The sequence below is a fragment of the Sprattus sprattus genome, assembly GCF_963457725.1.
Source record: "Sprattus sprattus genome assembly, chromosome: 10".
Taxonomy (NCBI): Eukaryota; Metazoa; Chordata; class Actinopteri; order Clupeiformes; family Clupeidae; genus Sprattus; species Sprattus sprattus.
In genome coordinates this window covers 20,184,337-20,200,653 of record NC_137908.1, presented here as the reverse complement: position 1 = coordinate 20,200,653, position 16,317 = coordinate 20,184,337, and the positions used below count along the sequence as shown (strand labels likewise).

The 16,317-nt window shown below is 43.8% G+C and overlaps 1 protein-coding gene across 1 annotated transcript in view; it reads right to left on the bottom strand.

Moving 5' to 3' along the window:
• Nucleotides 1–14,719, bottom strand: part of rad18 (RAD18 E3 ubiquitin protein ligase) — a gene marked incomplete at its 5' end in the record, with an annotated part of 60,933 nt that extends 46,214 nt beyond the window's left edge. Inside the window, 5 exons of the mRNA XM_080845805.1 lie at nt 5,149–5,570; nt 12,147–12,217; nt 13,848–13,909; nt 14,184–14,262; nt 14,669–14,719. Of these exons, the coding sequence (XP_080701931.1) occupies nt 5,149–5,570; nt 12,147–12,217; nt 13,848–13,909; nt 14,184–14,262; nt 14,669–14,719 (685 nt within the window). The remainder of the gene's footprint in view (nt 1–5,148; nt 5,571–12,146; nt 12,218–13,847; nt 13,910–14,183; nt 14,263–14,668) is intronic.
• Nucleotides 14,720–16,317: the final 1,598 nt, after the last annotated feature.

Below are 16,317 nucleotides of genomic sequence, written 5' to 3'. Positions count from 1 at the left end.
GGGAGTTTGTTTTGCATGTCTACGCGTCGGCCACATGAGCAGGAACTGTGAGAGTCGCTTGGCATGTAAAATCTGTGGACAATCTCACCCTACTGTGCTGCACATTAAAAAACAAGTGACTCAGGAACAGTTATTTGCTTCACCAGGCCAGCAACAGTCCTCTCCTCAAACATGTGGACACGCAGGGGCCGGTAAGGACCAGAGTGTGCTATCCATCCTTCCTGTCAAGGTGAAGTCTGCCAAGGGTGGCCATGTCATTACAACTTACGCCTTTCTAGATCCTGGAAGTTCAGCCACATTCTGCTCTGAACATCTGATGCGGAAGCTGAACATCACAGGCAAAGGAACAAACTTCATGTTGCGCACAATGGGGCAAGAAAGGGTTGTCTCCGCATACTCTGTGTCAGGTCTGGAGGTGTCCAATCCGGACAGTGATGACTACTATACCCTCCCCGAGGTATTCACACAGAAAGAAATGCCAGTCACTGTGGGTAATATGATAAGGCCAGAGGATCTGGCCAAGTGGCCTCATCTATCAAAGGTGCGCATCCCAAGTGTGAAAGCAGATGTTGACCTGTTAATTGGAACTAATGCACCCAAGGTATTAGAACCCTGGGAGGTCATCAATAGCGACCAGAATGGCCCATACGCCATCAGGACAGTGCTGGGATGGGTGGTTAATGGCCCACTGAGTGGAAACAGTGATGCATCATCATCCTCAGCCACAGTGAACCACATCTCTCTGCAAAGGCTCGAAGAGCTGCTTGTCAGTCAATACAACCATGACTTCAGTGAGAAGGCTGCAGAGGAAAGGGAAATGTCTCGGGACGACATCAGATTTATGGAAATCATGGAGGATTCAGCAGTGCTGCAAGAGGGAAGGTACTGTTTGAAGTTGCCCTTCAAGAAAAAAGATGTTTCTCTGCCTAATAACTTGGCCGTCGTGAAGCAAAGGATGCAGGGCTTAAAAAGAAGGTTCTTGAGTAACGAAAGCCTGCACCAGGAGTATGCTCATTATGTGAATGGCCTTATCACTAACACCTACGCAGAGCCTGTGCCCCAGCAGAAGCTTCAAGGTGAACCTGGCAGAGTGTGGTACATCCCCCACCACCCTGTCCACCACCCAAGGAAAGGAACCCTTCGTGTTGTGTTTGATTGTGGAGCCACGTTTCAAGGTGCATCCTTGAATAAGGAGTTGCTTCAGGGCCCTAACCTCACCAGCTCGCTGCTTGGAGTCCTGTTTCGGTTCAGAGAGGAACCTGTAGCATTCATGGGCGATATACAAGCCATGTTTCACCAGGTAAAGGTTGCAGAGGAAGACCGGGACTTCCTCCGTTTTCTCTGGTGGCCAAACGGAGACGTCACTACCGACCTGGTGGAACACAGGATGACCGTTCACTTGTTTGGTGCCGTGTCCTCTCCAAGCTGTGCAAGCTATGCGCTGAGAAAAAGTGCTGATGATCATCAGTCTGAGTTCTCTGCCATCGTATGTCAAGCTGTCAAGAAAAACTTTTACGTGGATGACTCTTTGAAAAGTTCAGCCACTGAAGGGGATGCTATTCAGATGATTCAGGACCTAACTGCACTGTGCCAGAAGGGAGGTTTTGTCTTGGAGAAGTGGACTAGCAACAGCCGCGCCGTCTTGCAAGCCATCGCAAAGGAACGAAGGGCTAAGGATTTAAAGGAATTGGATTTGGATCGAGACAATCTGCCGGTGGAGAGAGCTCTGGGTTTACTATGGTCCGTAGAAACTGACTGTTTCAAGTTTAAGATCGAAGTGAGGCAACAGGCACTTACCAGACGTGGTATGCTGTCAATCATCTGCTCAGTGTATGACCCTCTAGGTTTCCTGGCGCCAGTGGCACTGCCTGCAAAGGTGATGCAACAAGAACTATGCAGAAGAAGATGTGCATGGGATGATGCCTTGCCACCTGACATCTTAAGCCAGTGGAAAGCATGGTTGGAAGACCTGGACCAGCTCAATGCATTTGAGATACCAAGATGTGTCAAACCAGTGAACTTCGGTGAGGTCGCCCAGGCCCAGCTGCATCACTTCGCAGATGCTAGTGAAGCTGGATATGGGAGTGTCACATACTTAAGGATGTTAAACCAGCAACGTCACACTCAAGTTTCCTTTCTGCTCGGTAAGGCTAGGGTGACACCACTGAAGGCCATAACTATTCCACGACTGGAGTTGACGGCAGCAGTTCTTGCTGTCCGTGTAGACTCTATGCTAAAGGTGGAACTCAATGTCAGGTTGGAAGATTCTGTCTTCTGGACGGACAGTACATCAGTTATAAAGTACATCAAGAATGAGGATAGACGGTTTCACACATTTGTGGCTAACAGGGTTTCAACCATTCGAGAGGCATCAGAACCCTGGCAATGGAGGCATGTCTGCTCCAAGGACAATCCAGCTGATGATGCATCGAGAGGGTTGACTGTTGCAGACTTTCTACAGACCAGTAGGTGGTGGGAAGGTCCTACATTTCTGTGGAAGCAGGAGGAGGACTGGCCTAATACTACCCTGGAAACTTCATTGAATCCTGATGACCAAGAGGTGAGAAGAGAGGCCACCATGAATGTCATCAATATGTGTGACTCAGTTAAGCCCACTGACTGGCTCGTCAGTCACCTTTCTGACTGGGGGAAGCTTAAGAGGACAGTCGCTTGGTTTCTCCGTTTGAAGGCAGTGTTGTTGGAGAAGGCTCGCTGGAGAAAACAGCTGAAAGGGCCTGTGGTAATCCAGTCAGAAGAAAGTAGTCAATCCAATTCAAGGCATACTGATGGACAAAGGTTCATTGTGAGGCCTAGGAGTAAAACCTTGACTGTAGACGACCTGGCAGAAGCAGAGGCTGCACTGATTAGATATTGCCAGCAGCAGCAGTTCAAGGAGGAGATTGCTTCATTGTCCTCTAAGAAAGCAGCAGTGAGTCGCCAGAGTCCAATCTACAGGCTGGACCCCATCCTGGTTGATGGACTACTGAGGGTTGGAGGGAGGCTGAGTAGGGGAGCAATGCCTGAGGAAGTCAAACATCCTATTATCCTCTCCAAAGAGCAGCATGTCGCAACACTCATCCTCAGATATGTTCATCAGACACTGGGCCATGCTGGACGTGCTCACACGTTGTCATCAGTTAGGAAGAAATTCTGGATTACTAAGGCAAATGCGGCCGTCCGGAAAATGATTACTGGGTGCAGCTTCTGTAGGCGCTACAATGGACGTCTTCTAGAACAAAAGATGGCGGATCTCCCAGAGATGAGAATTCAGCCAGATCTACCCCCTTTTACCAACACGGGAGTAGACTTCTTTGGTCCCTTGGAGGTGAAGAAAGGAAGAGGAACTTGTAAGCGGTATGGAGCTATACTTACCTGTTTAGCCAGCAGAGCCGTCCATCTTGAAGTTGCAGCGTCTTTAGAGACGGACGCCTGTATCAATGTTCTGCGGCGCTTTATCAGTAGAAGAGGGCAAGTGACTCACCTGGTATCGGACAATGGTACAAACTTTGTCGGGGCGGGCAGAGAGTTGAAGGAAGCTCTTGCTGCACTGAACCATCAGCAGATTGAAGGAGTCCTCTCGCAAGTTGGAATTCGCTGGAGTTTTAACCCACCCGCCGGTTCCCATCATGGCGGTGTGTGGGAGAGGATGATCCGCATCATAAGAAGAGTCCTTTGTTCTGTCCTACGTCAGCAGACGTTAGATGACGATGGTCTTCATACCGTGTTCTGTGAAGCTGAAGCCATCTTGAATGACCGGCCACTTACAAAACTGTCAGATGATCCAAGTGATTTGGAATCACTCACACCTAATCACTTACTTTTGCTTAAAGGGAAACCAGCCCTTCCACCTGGATTGTTTGAGCCTCATGACCTCTATGTGAGAAGGAGGTGGCGACAGGTGCAATACCTCTCGGACTTGTTTTGGAAGAGGTGGGTGAGGGAGTACCTGCCTTTACTTCAAGAAAGGCAAAAATGGAATGACAAAAAGAGGAGTTTGAAGGCTGGAGATATTGTTGTCATTATGGACGCTTCAGCTCCCCGTGGTTCTTGGCCACTGGCCAGGGTACTGGAAGTCTTTTCTGATAAACAGGGCCTGGTACGTTCTGTAAAGTTGCAGACAAAGTCTAATGTCATTGATAGACCTGTGACTAAACTTTGTTTAGTGTGTGGGGTATGAATGTGAAGGTATTTTTTTGATTTTCTCATGGTATTTTGCAACATTGTGGCTCTTTGTTTTAATTAGTTTGAATTGTTGTGTCTGTTGGCCATCATCAATTAGGGGCCGGTGTGTAAGAGCCAAAATGCTGGTCTGTATGTACGTCGTAATGTCTTGTATGTAACACCGGGTGGCGCATGTCCATGACTTGCGTCAGGTATATAGGTAGCACATACAATGTTGCTGGTAGGTGTTTGACCCGGAAGGGCAAAGGGTTTTTGACCGCTTGTGCGCGGCACTCTGTATTGCAATGTGGGAACTGCGATGGAATAATGCTTTACTGGAATAAATTTGGATTACAACGACAACATTTGTCCATAGGCGTTTGTTTACTACAGGGCAAAGCAAGTGAGTTTAGCACGCTTAACATCCAGCGCGTCGGACAGGCCTTCCCCGGGCTCAGGCACCTCAGTAGTTCAGTATCAGACTGAACTCCTTTAACACCTGCTTTGGATCAAAACACAAGATGGCGGTAGTGACTCAGTGGAAACTGAATTTCAGCACAGCTCATCCTATTTTGGCACACATCATCTCAGTTTATGTCTGTCAGTAGAGAATTAATATAAGGTCCACTGGGTAAAACTGGTGTTAAAGTATAAATGACAAGTCTGTGGGTAGTTCTGCCCCTATAATAAAAACAGGACTGTTATCCATTAACACAAGGCCAACACACTTGCACAAGTGCAATGCACAGTATAATTTGGGAAACTGGAGGGTAGAGATATCATACTACACTGGTCAATTGCACTATGTTTGTGGATTCACTTCTTTTCCAAGGAGCTCTATTTATGAAAAATATCACATGCCCACATGGTTTGATTACTTGCTCTTATGTGTCTGAACTAAGCACGGTTGAGAAAGTGGGTGACTGTTCTATGCCTCTGTGCTTCTGCACGTGGCACAATCTATGGGTGGCACAAGAGCAATTATACCTTTAACTACAGGTGTGAGATCCAAAGAGGTGGACGGGGAGCTGAGCTCACAGTCCGTCTTCTCCTCCTTCACCAGGACACTGGAGGAGTTCTTGCTGTGCAGCACTGCCTGTCTCCTCTGATTGGCCTGCGGCAACTCTTCCTCCACAGGCTCCTGCTTCACCGTGAGTACAGCGGTCCGGAGAGAGGAGGTCCGTGCCCGTTTGCCCGAGGGAACCCTCGCCTCAGGCTCCCTCCTGGGCTCAGAGGCAGAGCTAGACGCTGCGCAGGGCTGTTTCTGGAAAAAGTGAGAGAGAACGGAACCATCCTTCTTGGGGCCCCTCTGCTGCAGTGGTGGCGCTTGAGCTTTGCGCTTGACAGCTGAGGAGGGGGTCTTGGGCGAAATGGGGGGCGAGTCGAATTGTGCCTGGGACAATCGTTTTCTGCAGGGAGAGGAAAAGGAAGGGAGAGGGACAGAAAGTCAGTGAACTGTGCGTGTGTATGGGAGGGGGTTCAGCAGACGAGGGTACATCACCCTAGTGTGAAAGGCACTCTTCCAACATGCCAACACCAACTTAATGAGAAATAGGCACACTGAAAAAAATTATGGAGTTCTCTCTCCAAGGGGTCTTCAAGACGAACTGACTCTTTTTAGCTTGTGAAGAGCCGCTGAGAGAAACATAAGCTTCCTGACACAAAGTGCACATGTTCAATAATGGCTTTCCTTGGGGGAGAAAGAAGAGAAAGATACACGCAAGTAAAGACTTGAGCCACTAGAGCCTGTTCACCACACGGCTGGAAATGTGAAAAGCAAACAGATGCAGCCGGAGGTGGCAGAGCCATTACTGGGTCATAAAGTGGAGCCAATGAGGTGTGCAATGCTCAGATTTCCATGCTGAAAACCTCTTATTTGTCTTTGGTCTGACCAAAGAGCAGTCCTGCACACAGCTGTGCTCACTGCAGCCTGCGCACGCATGCACAAACACACACACAGCTAGGCTCCACACGCACTTATGTACAAACACACACACCACACACACACACACACACACACACACACACACACACACACACACACACACACACACCACACACACACACACACACACACACACAGCTAGGCCCACTTGTGTACCACGCCCACGCACACACACCAGGAGCAGTGTTCATCCCCTGTTGCTATTAGGGAAAAAATGTATGCTTTTTATTTCCAGTAGACGTGTACACACCTAATTTGGCTAATTATGAAGGATATCCATGAGGGATCATTATTCATCAGAAACCTAATGAAAACGCATCTTAACTGGTAACTAGGACTTTCTTTTGTGAATTGAACTGGCACAAGAATGTTTCACAGAGAGTAAAGGCTATTTCACACTCAGAGAATTACAGTTCAGACAGCAAGACTGTGCTCTGACCATTGTGCTTTTATTTTCAGCAACAATGGAAGCATGTTAGCAATTTCACAGCAACAAGGGGCAAGCAGCCTAGCGTAAAATGACATCTTGTGTGTGTGTGTGTGTGTGCTTTTGTTGCTCTGCTTGCCCAAGCAGCTGGTGTGCAATGTTACATTAATATTGACGCATACTGTAAGCAGCGTCACAACAGCACTGTGGCAGCCTCCACAAAAACGCACTGAAAGCAAATGAGTGCCGATTGTCATTGAATGGGGCTTGGAGATGACAGACATAAGTGCCACGGTCTTCTGTGTTCTACAACAATCAACACATTTTCAATTGAGGGGAAGTTCCTTTTTTGTCCTGGAAAGATGAACACTCACTTTCCAACCAGGACTAAATAAACGCTTTGACATTACAGCTGTACAACTCAGGCAGTAGCAGCAACAGGAGTAACAGCAGAGGCCATAGATTTTCTGTTGCGGTTCAGCATTAGAATGGGTGCACAGCATTTATTTGAGCTGAACTTGACTGAAGGCAACACTTATCAATATGAGCTTAGCGTATCCTAGTAACATTCAGGCATTCTGACCAATCCAAACTGTTTGCTCCGTAATAGTGCTGAACTGATGGTAAGTCCATTGACAATCACACAGCACAGGTTAATAATTTCTTTGCCCCTATGTTGCTGCCACTGTGATTACCACCGGTCTACTCTACTCAAACCAGGCCCTATTATTACCAAACAGGGGCGGGGGGTCCTCCCCAAAAAATCAATACCGACTTTTTCACATTGTACCAGTCCAGTTTTTCCATTGCACACAAATCATGTTCTTTAGGTACTCTGTGTGTGTGTTTGTGTGTGTCTCTGTGTGTGTGTGTGTGTGCGTGCGTGTGTTTTCTCTGCCTATGCTGCTGCCTAAGGGAAGGTAATCTTACGCAACAGAAGGCTATGCACAGGTTACAGGTTCATATAATTTAATTTCACAATAATAATCGGGAAGAGGTTTTCTAAAGTTGCTTGAGGTTAGAGAAACAAAACTGGTTTTGTGGACGAGATGTGTCTTTTTACAACAGTAGTTGCAGACTAGTGTTGCAGACACACACACACACACACCACACACAAACCTTAAAATACAGTTGGAAATCAGAAAAAAACATAATAACTTAAGACACATAATACATAACTCAGGTCTCTACAACTGACCTGAATAGGGATGCTACTTACAGAAAGAGCACTATACCCACTAGAGCACTATACACATTACTTGTTTCAGTATCCAAGAACAACGTAATGGCAGGACAGCTGCAAAAACAATAAATCCTACAAATCAAACATAAATTCAGCACAATATTCGCAAACCCTTGAAACAGTTAATAGAGGTATCTGAAAACACTTTATCTGCCATCTGAGACATTTCTGGAAGTGTTCCTTCCTACGCTTTCCCAACATAATTTTACAGAGAGGTATGAATGGCCTGCACTTTGCAAATAAACACAAGAACATTAAACCAAAACACGCATAGCAGATAAGTATCTCCAGAACTCCAGAAGAAGTTGCAAAGTGCCGATTTAGCCCTTTCATCTACAAGGCAGAGGAAATATGACATTATCTGTATGCATACATACAGGCTCTCTCCGCTCCCAGAACACCACAGGAAACACACAGCTCAAAACAGAAGCACAGCACAAAAAGGGATGTGGTCAACCTTTATTCTACAATCAATCTTTGAACGTCCAAGAAACAAATGACCTCTCCATTCTCGCCTCCCACTTTTTGCTATTTCTCCTCCAGATTTTCTATCAGCAAAGACTTTATCAAAATGTCGATATGGATTATGGAAGTCAATAAAGACACAGACCGAGGTGTCAGGGATAATGAAGAGGGAGAACAAAATATAGCCCTGTCATCGCCTCCTACTCCGGACAAATGGCTGCATGTACTGCAGCAAACTTTACAAGCGTCAGATGAGAGTGCATGCTGATAGACTACTGTAAACGGATGCAGTTCCCACCCCATTCCAGCCCTGTGGTACCAAAGCACTCTCTTACACCAACACTCGGCCAAAAATCCCACAGAAAAGAGCCCTGACATTTACGGCAGAAGGTCACGTCAAGGCCTGATTTGGGTATTCTCAGCTTGCTGGCTGGCTTTGTCGGGACAGCGGGAGCACTTTTGTTGCCAGATGTCGGCAGTCATCTGAATTAGGGATGAGGCGGATCTCAGGTCTGCGAGTCTCTTCAAAGTCACCAATGCTCAGGGGCGTCCACCAAGATACATCAGGAGGGACAGGAAATGTGACAGTCAGAACTAATTAGGCCTGCACATCTGTTTTAATCTCTCTCTCTCTCTCTCTCTCTCTCTCTCTCTCTTTCTCTCTCTCTCTCTCTCTTTCTCTCTCTCTCTCTCTATCCCAATGCTTTTCTTTCTCTGTGTTTCAGCAATCATTTGAATTAATTGTGGAGATGTAGCAGACTGGACAGGCACACAATGTATGCATTTTAACAAATGTCTGGAGCACACCTTCTAGATGGGCCCTGCCTTCCTGCAGTCTGAAGATTAGCAGGAGGGGGGGAGGTGAGGGTTGCGGGGAGGGTAGCAGGGGGTAAAGGGAGACGCTATAAGTCCCCAGAAGAAGCAGATTTAGTGGTGCAGCCACAAGGCCTGGGCCGCACTTTGGCACGATGTCAGGCACTGCCGCAGAAGCAGGAGAGAGGAACGGTGGATGATCTAAGCCTACGTGACAGATCAATCTGATTTCCTGGCTGATTTATTCGACAAGGCTTTGAGAGCTTGAAGGGATTCAAAGTTATTTGTATTTTTGTAGAAGGGTGGGGATGGTGGGTTGGGGTAGAGATCTGATTTTTCCCTGAGCTATTTCACAATGCAACTCATCTTGCACATTTCAATAACACAGGATGAGACCTGGGACAGGAAAGCCTAGACATTAAACCAGCTGTACACCATCACACGCACCAAACAGAGAATGCGTATTGAATGTCATCATAATCCTGACATGACCGGCCAATAAAGCTTTCCTGTGAGAACTAAACCATTACACTTGACTTGGCCGATTACCCACATCAGCATCACCATTAAGGATGTATCATAAGATACCGTCAGAACATTAATTTCAGATGAAACTCAAATTGGGACACTGTCACATAACTTCCCTGCTGATCCCTACCTCAAGTTATGTACTTGTTTATGCCAACCCCCCAATGAGTCGATCAGCTTCACAATTAAGTTATCCCGTAAGGGATTCTAAAGAAGCCATTCAAATTATAAATGTGTTGGAAGCTCAAGTTATAGTAGAGCCTCATGTCCATATTCCATATCTCCATGGAAGACATTTTCGAGCACTTTCTATGTCCTGGTTAACAACCCCAGAGCCCTGAGCCAAACAATACTTGGTATCCAGCTGTGTTGGGGTGGTATTTGCAAATATAGGGAGACCAAAACCCATATGACCTTCTTGGAGACCCAAGACGCCTTGCAGTAACAGGGCCCCAACTCTTAGTCGGCATTTAGGGGCTCATTGATTAGTCGAGCAGCAGGAGAAAGTCAATATAGTGGCCTAATAGCAGAGAGAGCTAATTGCTTTTAGCTTACCCAACACTTAAGGGACTCATGGGCCGTCAGCACAGTCAAGGTGATGCACCACTGCAAAGATTTCAGCAACTGCAAACCAACACCATCAAGAGAGTCAAAGGCGTGTTCAACTGCTAACAAACAACCATCAAGAGTCAAAGGCATGTTCAACTTCATCAAATCTGCTAGCAAGTAAAGGGTTTCTCACTCGGTGTCCTGACACAAGAAGGCATAATCAAGACATAAAGGAATGATTTTTTCATTTCAAACAAACTCCCTGAGGAATCATGGGAATCTAAAACCAAACAGAAGAGACAAGGTCGGATGTAGAGATGGACAGAACAAGACATTACTTAAGGCCTACATTTCCCCCCCCCATCTCCTGTACCTGGTGCGAGTGAGGGTCACCCTTGCCACCGTGGCTCTTGTTTCCAATTTCCACTGGCAGACAACAGGAAATTAAACAATAGGGACTGTGGGAGCTCTATAAGCCAGCCCCTACCCACCCCAGTGGCCATACCAGACTCAGGGGCAGAGAAGATCACAGCTTCCCATGGCAGTCACTGACTTCATAGACGGTAGTTCACGGCAGCGATTAAAAACAAGATTGTGAAGCAGCTCAACCCAAAGCCTGACACTGCACGCAATCACAAAACAAACTTTACTCACTCATTACTTTTTTGACACCTCTGGTACAGGAAGGGCCCATATGACAACTGCTCTGAAGAAATTAAAATAACTCTAATGGCAATTTGAACATAATGTGATTACTAACCAATATGCAAGTTTTTTTCTTTCCATCTGGCAAGTAAACTTTCAGCAACAAAAAAGTTAGCCAGTTTATTAAACAGAAATCCCCATTTGATTGTTAAGGGAAATCCCCTATTTGAGGGTGGATTACAGACACTGGACAAAAAAAAAAACTATGTCAAGGTTAGTCACAACAAGTTTCAACAAACACATACACGAAATATCCTGGCAAAAATTAACAAGCTTTCCACTTTCAGCAGTGCAGTTGCCATTGAACATCACCCTGTGCTTTTCATTTGTTAGTTTTTATAAAGACTAGAGAGATAGCTAAAAATGAAAAGTTCCTGTTGCTCAACTGGAAGAGCAGGGGCGTATTTGGTGAGAAACAGAGTAGCCTACGTGGTTAAGTGGCAAACTTGGGTAATAAGCTATGAGTAAGTGATAAACCTCCTAATAGAAGAGCACTATGGTTTCATTCTCCTAGCAAAACAAAACCATAGGGCAATTTAATTGGGGTTAACCACCTACTCTAAGCTAACTTACCCATGTTTGTCACTAAACCACAGGTATGAATATTTACAATGTTGGGGAATATTGGCTACACTAAACATCAAATGAAATCATAAAATCGAATCCCTCAAATGATATAAAATTATTATTATTACTGACTCTAAATACTAATTGTTAAGGTCCACCCCCTATTGGTATATGATAGAAGTGTTAGCTTGGTTGGACATCCCAAACAAAACCCAACAAACAAACAAAAACAAAAAAAAGGAGGCTGCATACCAGATGTTGATAATGTGTGTGTGGTAGTTGGAATTAATGCTCTTCCCTTAGAAATCCCTCATATGGTATATGACAGAAGTGTGTGACAAATCACCATGGTGATAAATGGTGCCTCCGATTCTGGTGAAAGGTTGTCGATATGTGAGCTCAAAGGCGATTAGGCACTGGTTATGTAAAACAGAGGTTGTCAACCCGCTACTGAAGCAGCTGTTTCAACCCCTGTTTGAAAGCGGTTTGAAGTCAAATATTCTAAATTAGCTAAATCAGAAGTGTTAATCAAGATTCCCGCTGAGATCAGTCCAATATGCAGAGCACTGTAATTTCGAAGACACAGGGGGTAGGGGGTCAGGATAGAAGACTCATGCAATACTATTCTCAAGACTGTGACAATTAAGATCAAATTCACATCGACACTCATTTGTACTTGTTCTCAAGACACATCTTGCATCTGAACGGCGAAAAATTGCGAGTAAGTTGCAGTAACATGGTACCTTGCATCCTGGAAGCTCTTCACCAGGTCATCCAGAATTCTGTTGTTCCTAAGATCCTGTTCCGTCATTGGCTGAAATGAAGAACATGTACCAATGACTCCAATTGTATCAATTTGACACAAAATAATATGAAAACGTTAACCAGGTGAAATTAAGGCGAGGCCAGGGCTGGCTGCAGGGTGCATGACTGGAGGGGACATTTGAGATTTGCAAGGGGAGCAACATTCTCTAGTGTTGGACTGGTCTGAGTTACAGTGATGGAGGCATGGACGGACATAACAAGGGAGAGTCAGGTCGAAATTAACTTATTTACAATTTAAATTGTTAACAAACACATCATAAGAGACTGAAAGCCAATATATTGACAACCAACCTACATCCATCTTCTGTCAAATGCAGCTCCATTTACACAACATCAAAACGGCAGTTATAAAGAGTAAACATAATTAATCATTTTCAGGAAACAGCAAAGATTTCCATGAAGTACAGGTAATCATTTATATCCAGAGATGTGAATAATTCAAAGAAACCAGGATTTAAATATTATTACAGAGCTCTCAGATTAAACCTAAATCTCTTTTTGAGTTTCCAACTTCAATTATTTTCAGGACCTGTGACTGAATTTGGACCTGAGCACTGACAACTCAGACTTGGACTCGAAATAGAGTATTGCCTGTATTCAGACACAGAAGTTCTAGATGGTACATTGACATATTTTTCAAAAGAGAAATGCATTATTCATGCAGTTCAATCCTTTTCTAGTGTGTTAGATATATTAAAACTAGGGCTGTCAAGCGATTTAAACTAAATTATCCACTTAATTACATGATTTGTTATTAACTAATCTAAATTAATCGCATGCATGAATTTGCTGTGAGAAGCATTTAATAATCTGTCAAATTTGACATTGAGGTGAATTAACAAAGTAATCAAGTCTTGGCAGTGTGAGGTTCACCACACATCCATGGGCAAACATATGGGCACAACAACACCAGCAGACACAGAGGCACAAAGTGGTTCTTAAACCTTATCAATTTGCAATTTTTCCGCACCCCACCCCACAGCACCTGGGTAAGAATAATTAGCTAAATGTAATTGCTGTCATCACAAACGACATCATACCCTTGGTGATTTAGGGTACAAATTGTGATAAAAGGGAACTATTCACATGGATGAAAGGGAAGTGTCAGGTCAATACAGTTTGTACAGTCACAACAGGACTACAAATACTAGCAGGTTAGGTAGCGATATGAAAGCCACAACTCAAAATCAGTAATTAATTAACTATTTTATTGAATTTAGTTTTTTTATAACCTACAGCACCATTAACAATATACATTGTCTGGAAGTGATTTAGGAAGCCCAATTCCATAGATCAAGCCCACAGGAGACAGTGGAAAGGAAAATCTCAAACAGGAAGAAACCTTGAGTAGAACCCAGCTCAGAGGGTTTAATTTACTTGAAATAAGGACCTACTGTTGTCTGAACAGCCATAGTAAATATTATATAATGGTAGGGTGCGTTACCTTTCTAACAAGAAGACCAAAAGATGGACTGTCTGACTTCTAGGATGAATATAATCTGTCAGAGCCTTCACACAAATGTATACCACTTTACTTTGCAAACGTAGGAATCACATACCCCACAAGTGACCTGCACATAAGAAATGGTGTGCAAAAGGTCAAGGTTTTTCATACTTACCAAATTACAAACAGGGCACAGCAATTTGTAGGACAAAAATTTTCGTATGCAGAGGGAACAGACTGCAAAAGAAAACAAGATATTGTTTTGAGCTTCAGCTACTTTTGTCAGGTCAAAGCTATTACATAAGCTACATAGCGATTCGATCATACCAAGTCTGTTGAATCAGACATGCATTTTCATTGCATGTTGTTGCAAAGTCATATTCATGCTTTTCCACAAGCTTTGTCATCGCGATCTGAATGGTGCGTTTATTGGGTCTAGAAATAACTTAATATACTCGGGTAAGACTGCTGATGTACAAAAGAGGAATGTAACTAGTGACAGAATACTTACAGTTGTGGGAACATTGCGACATCATTGAAATGCTCAAGAAGTCAAAACATATTGGGCACCGCAGCAGTGTATCCATATTCTGCATAAAATACGAGAAAGTTTATGAACTTTGTTCGCTTCAAGAGCTTCAACATCGACACATAACGTTTGATTAAAGATTACTGAAGTGATGTACTGATTTAGCGCCAAGAGATATTGTAAGCGAACTGGTATTGTTCGCTAGCGATAGCTTGCTAATGTAATAACTAAATAAACTACCACGAGCACTGGCATACAGATCAAACATAATTTTTTTGATCTGTTTGCTGGTCATACACAGTACACATCATATATTGTCCTGTATAAGTCCGATAAACAGATCAGAGTGTGCCTACTCGATCACTGCTGCTATCTAACGTAACATGTAACGTTATGGTAAACAGACTGGGCTAAGTTAGTTAAATAGCTAGCTTGGCTTGTGTATATTTGATTATAGAAGGACTTACTTTCAGACAACCTAGACTCGGCGGTAGATCTACATCATTTGCAGTAGCCATTTTGAAACAAGTACCTAGTTTTGTTTTTTTAGCGATGAAGAAACTATTTCTAAGAATAAGCCTGCCTTAACATGAAGGTAAAGACCTATATTTCTGCTGGTTGAACTCCCGCGCCAGTAAGAGTTCCTTGTGCGGATGACGTCACATCCTTTGTTGTGAATTTCGTTCGAGGTTTTTATTGGTTAGCCCTTCTAGCCCCAAGGTGCCCCGTGGGGCACTTAGTTGTATTTTGATTCATAGATTTAAAAATCTCTGTGAGTTTTTGTCCTACAAACATGAAACTAACACCTACAGCAACCTTAAACCCTTTTCTTTTAAAATATTTACAGTTTGAAACTAAAATATAAATAATCACTTTGTAAGGAGAATATAACTAATCCTTTGCACATTTCAGTCTGTGAGTGAGGTTTCAGAAGCCTACGACCCGCCCATTAGCAAATGACAACCAGTCATATGATAAGGGAATGGTAATTCAGTGATTACTATTGGGTCATGATGTGTCAAAACCTGTAGGGGGGAGAGGGCCACAAAGACATTCAAGGGCCATTAAGTGCTGGCCATTGTCGACGACCAAGGTGTCCCAGAATGTTCACATCTCTCTCATCAATATGCATTCAGGTCTAAGTGAAGAAAAGTGTCACTTTCTATATTACTTATAATAAGTATAGAAACCACACACACTTTTGAATGCTAAACTCACCTTTTTGGAGCAAACACCTTTGTTTACAAGGTTCAGAGTAAAAAAGAAAACTTCCAAAATATTTACAATGTGTTTTTGTACAAAGTCTGAGCACCTCTAAAACTAGATTTCATTTTAGTGTCTTTATATTTCATTTCAATACAAAACTTTGTTTTACTACATTCCTTTTACTCTCATTGTATTATTGCTGAGTTGTTCTAGAATATAATCATAAATGCCACTTTTGCCTCATGGTTTTTAGTTAGATGAAATATACAAAAATATCAGGCATGGCAAACTACCTTACAGAGTCAAAAAAAGCCCTTGGGGTTTTAGACTACAGTGTTTCCCCTACAATGATATTAGGGTGGCACCCCGCCCCCCCAACGGCCCCGCCCGCCCCCCCTGGAAGCTCAAGTAAAAAAAATAAATAATAATAATAATATATTTTTTTTTATAAATATAGCGCCAGATCACAAAATAAGTCATTTAAGGTTACCTTTACCATAAAACATGTAAAATTATACTTATTTTTTAAGTAAAACTGCTTATCCTAACCCCTAATCCTGAAGTATAATTGTTGCATATTGTTACTGTAAGATGTTATATTGACTGCTGTCATTAAAAGAAACACATGAACATCATAATTCATTTAAGTGTTTGTGTCTGTGTCCGCCGCCGCAGCGCATTGCGCCGCCGCGGCGCGACGCGGCCCTGCCGCCGTCCCCCTCCCCCCCCCCCCCCCTTAGCTGTAAACCTAGGGGAAACACTGGACTAGCATAGGTAAGACAAAATCCTCGCCTGCGTTTTTGTGTTGCTCCTTTTGAAATATTTGGTTTCCTTGAAATAATGTGTCATTTTGACAAATCAAAATACGAAGGCAGGATGGATGCAGGTTTGAGATGATCAAAATAGTAGG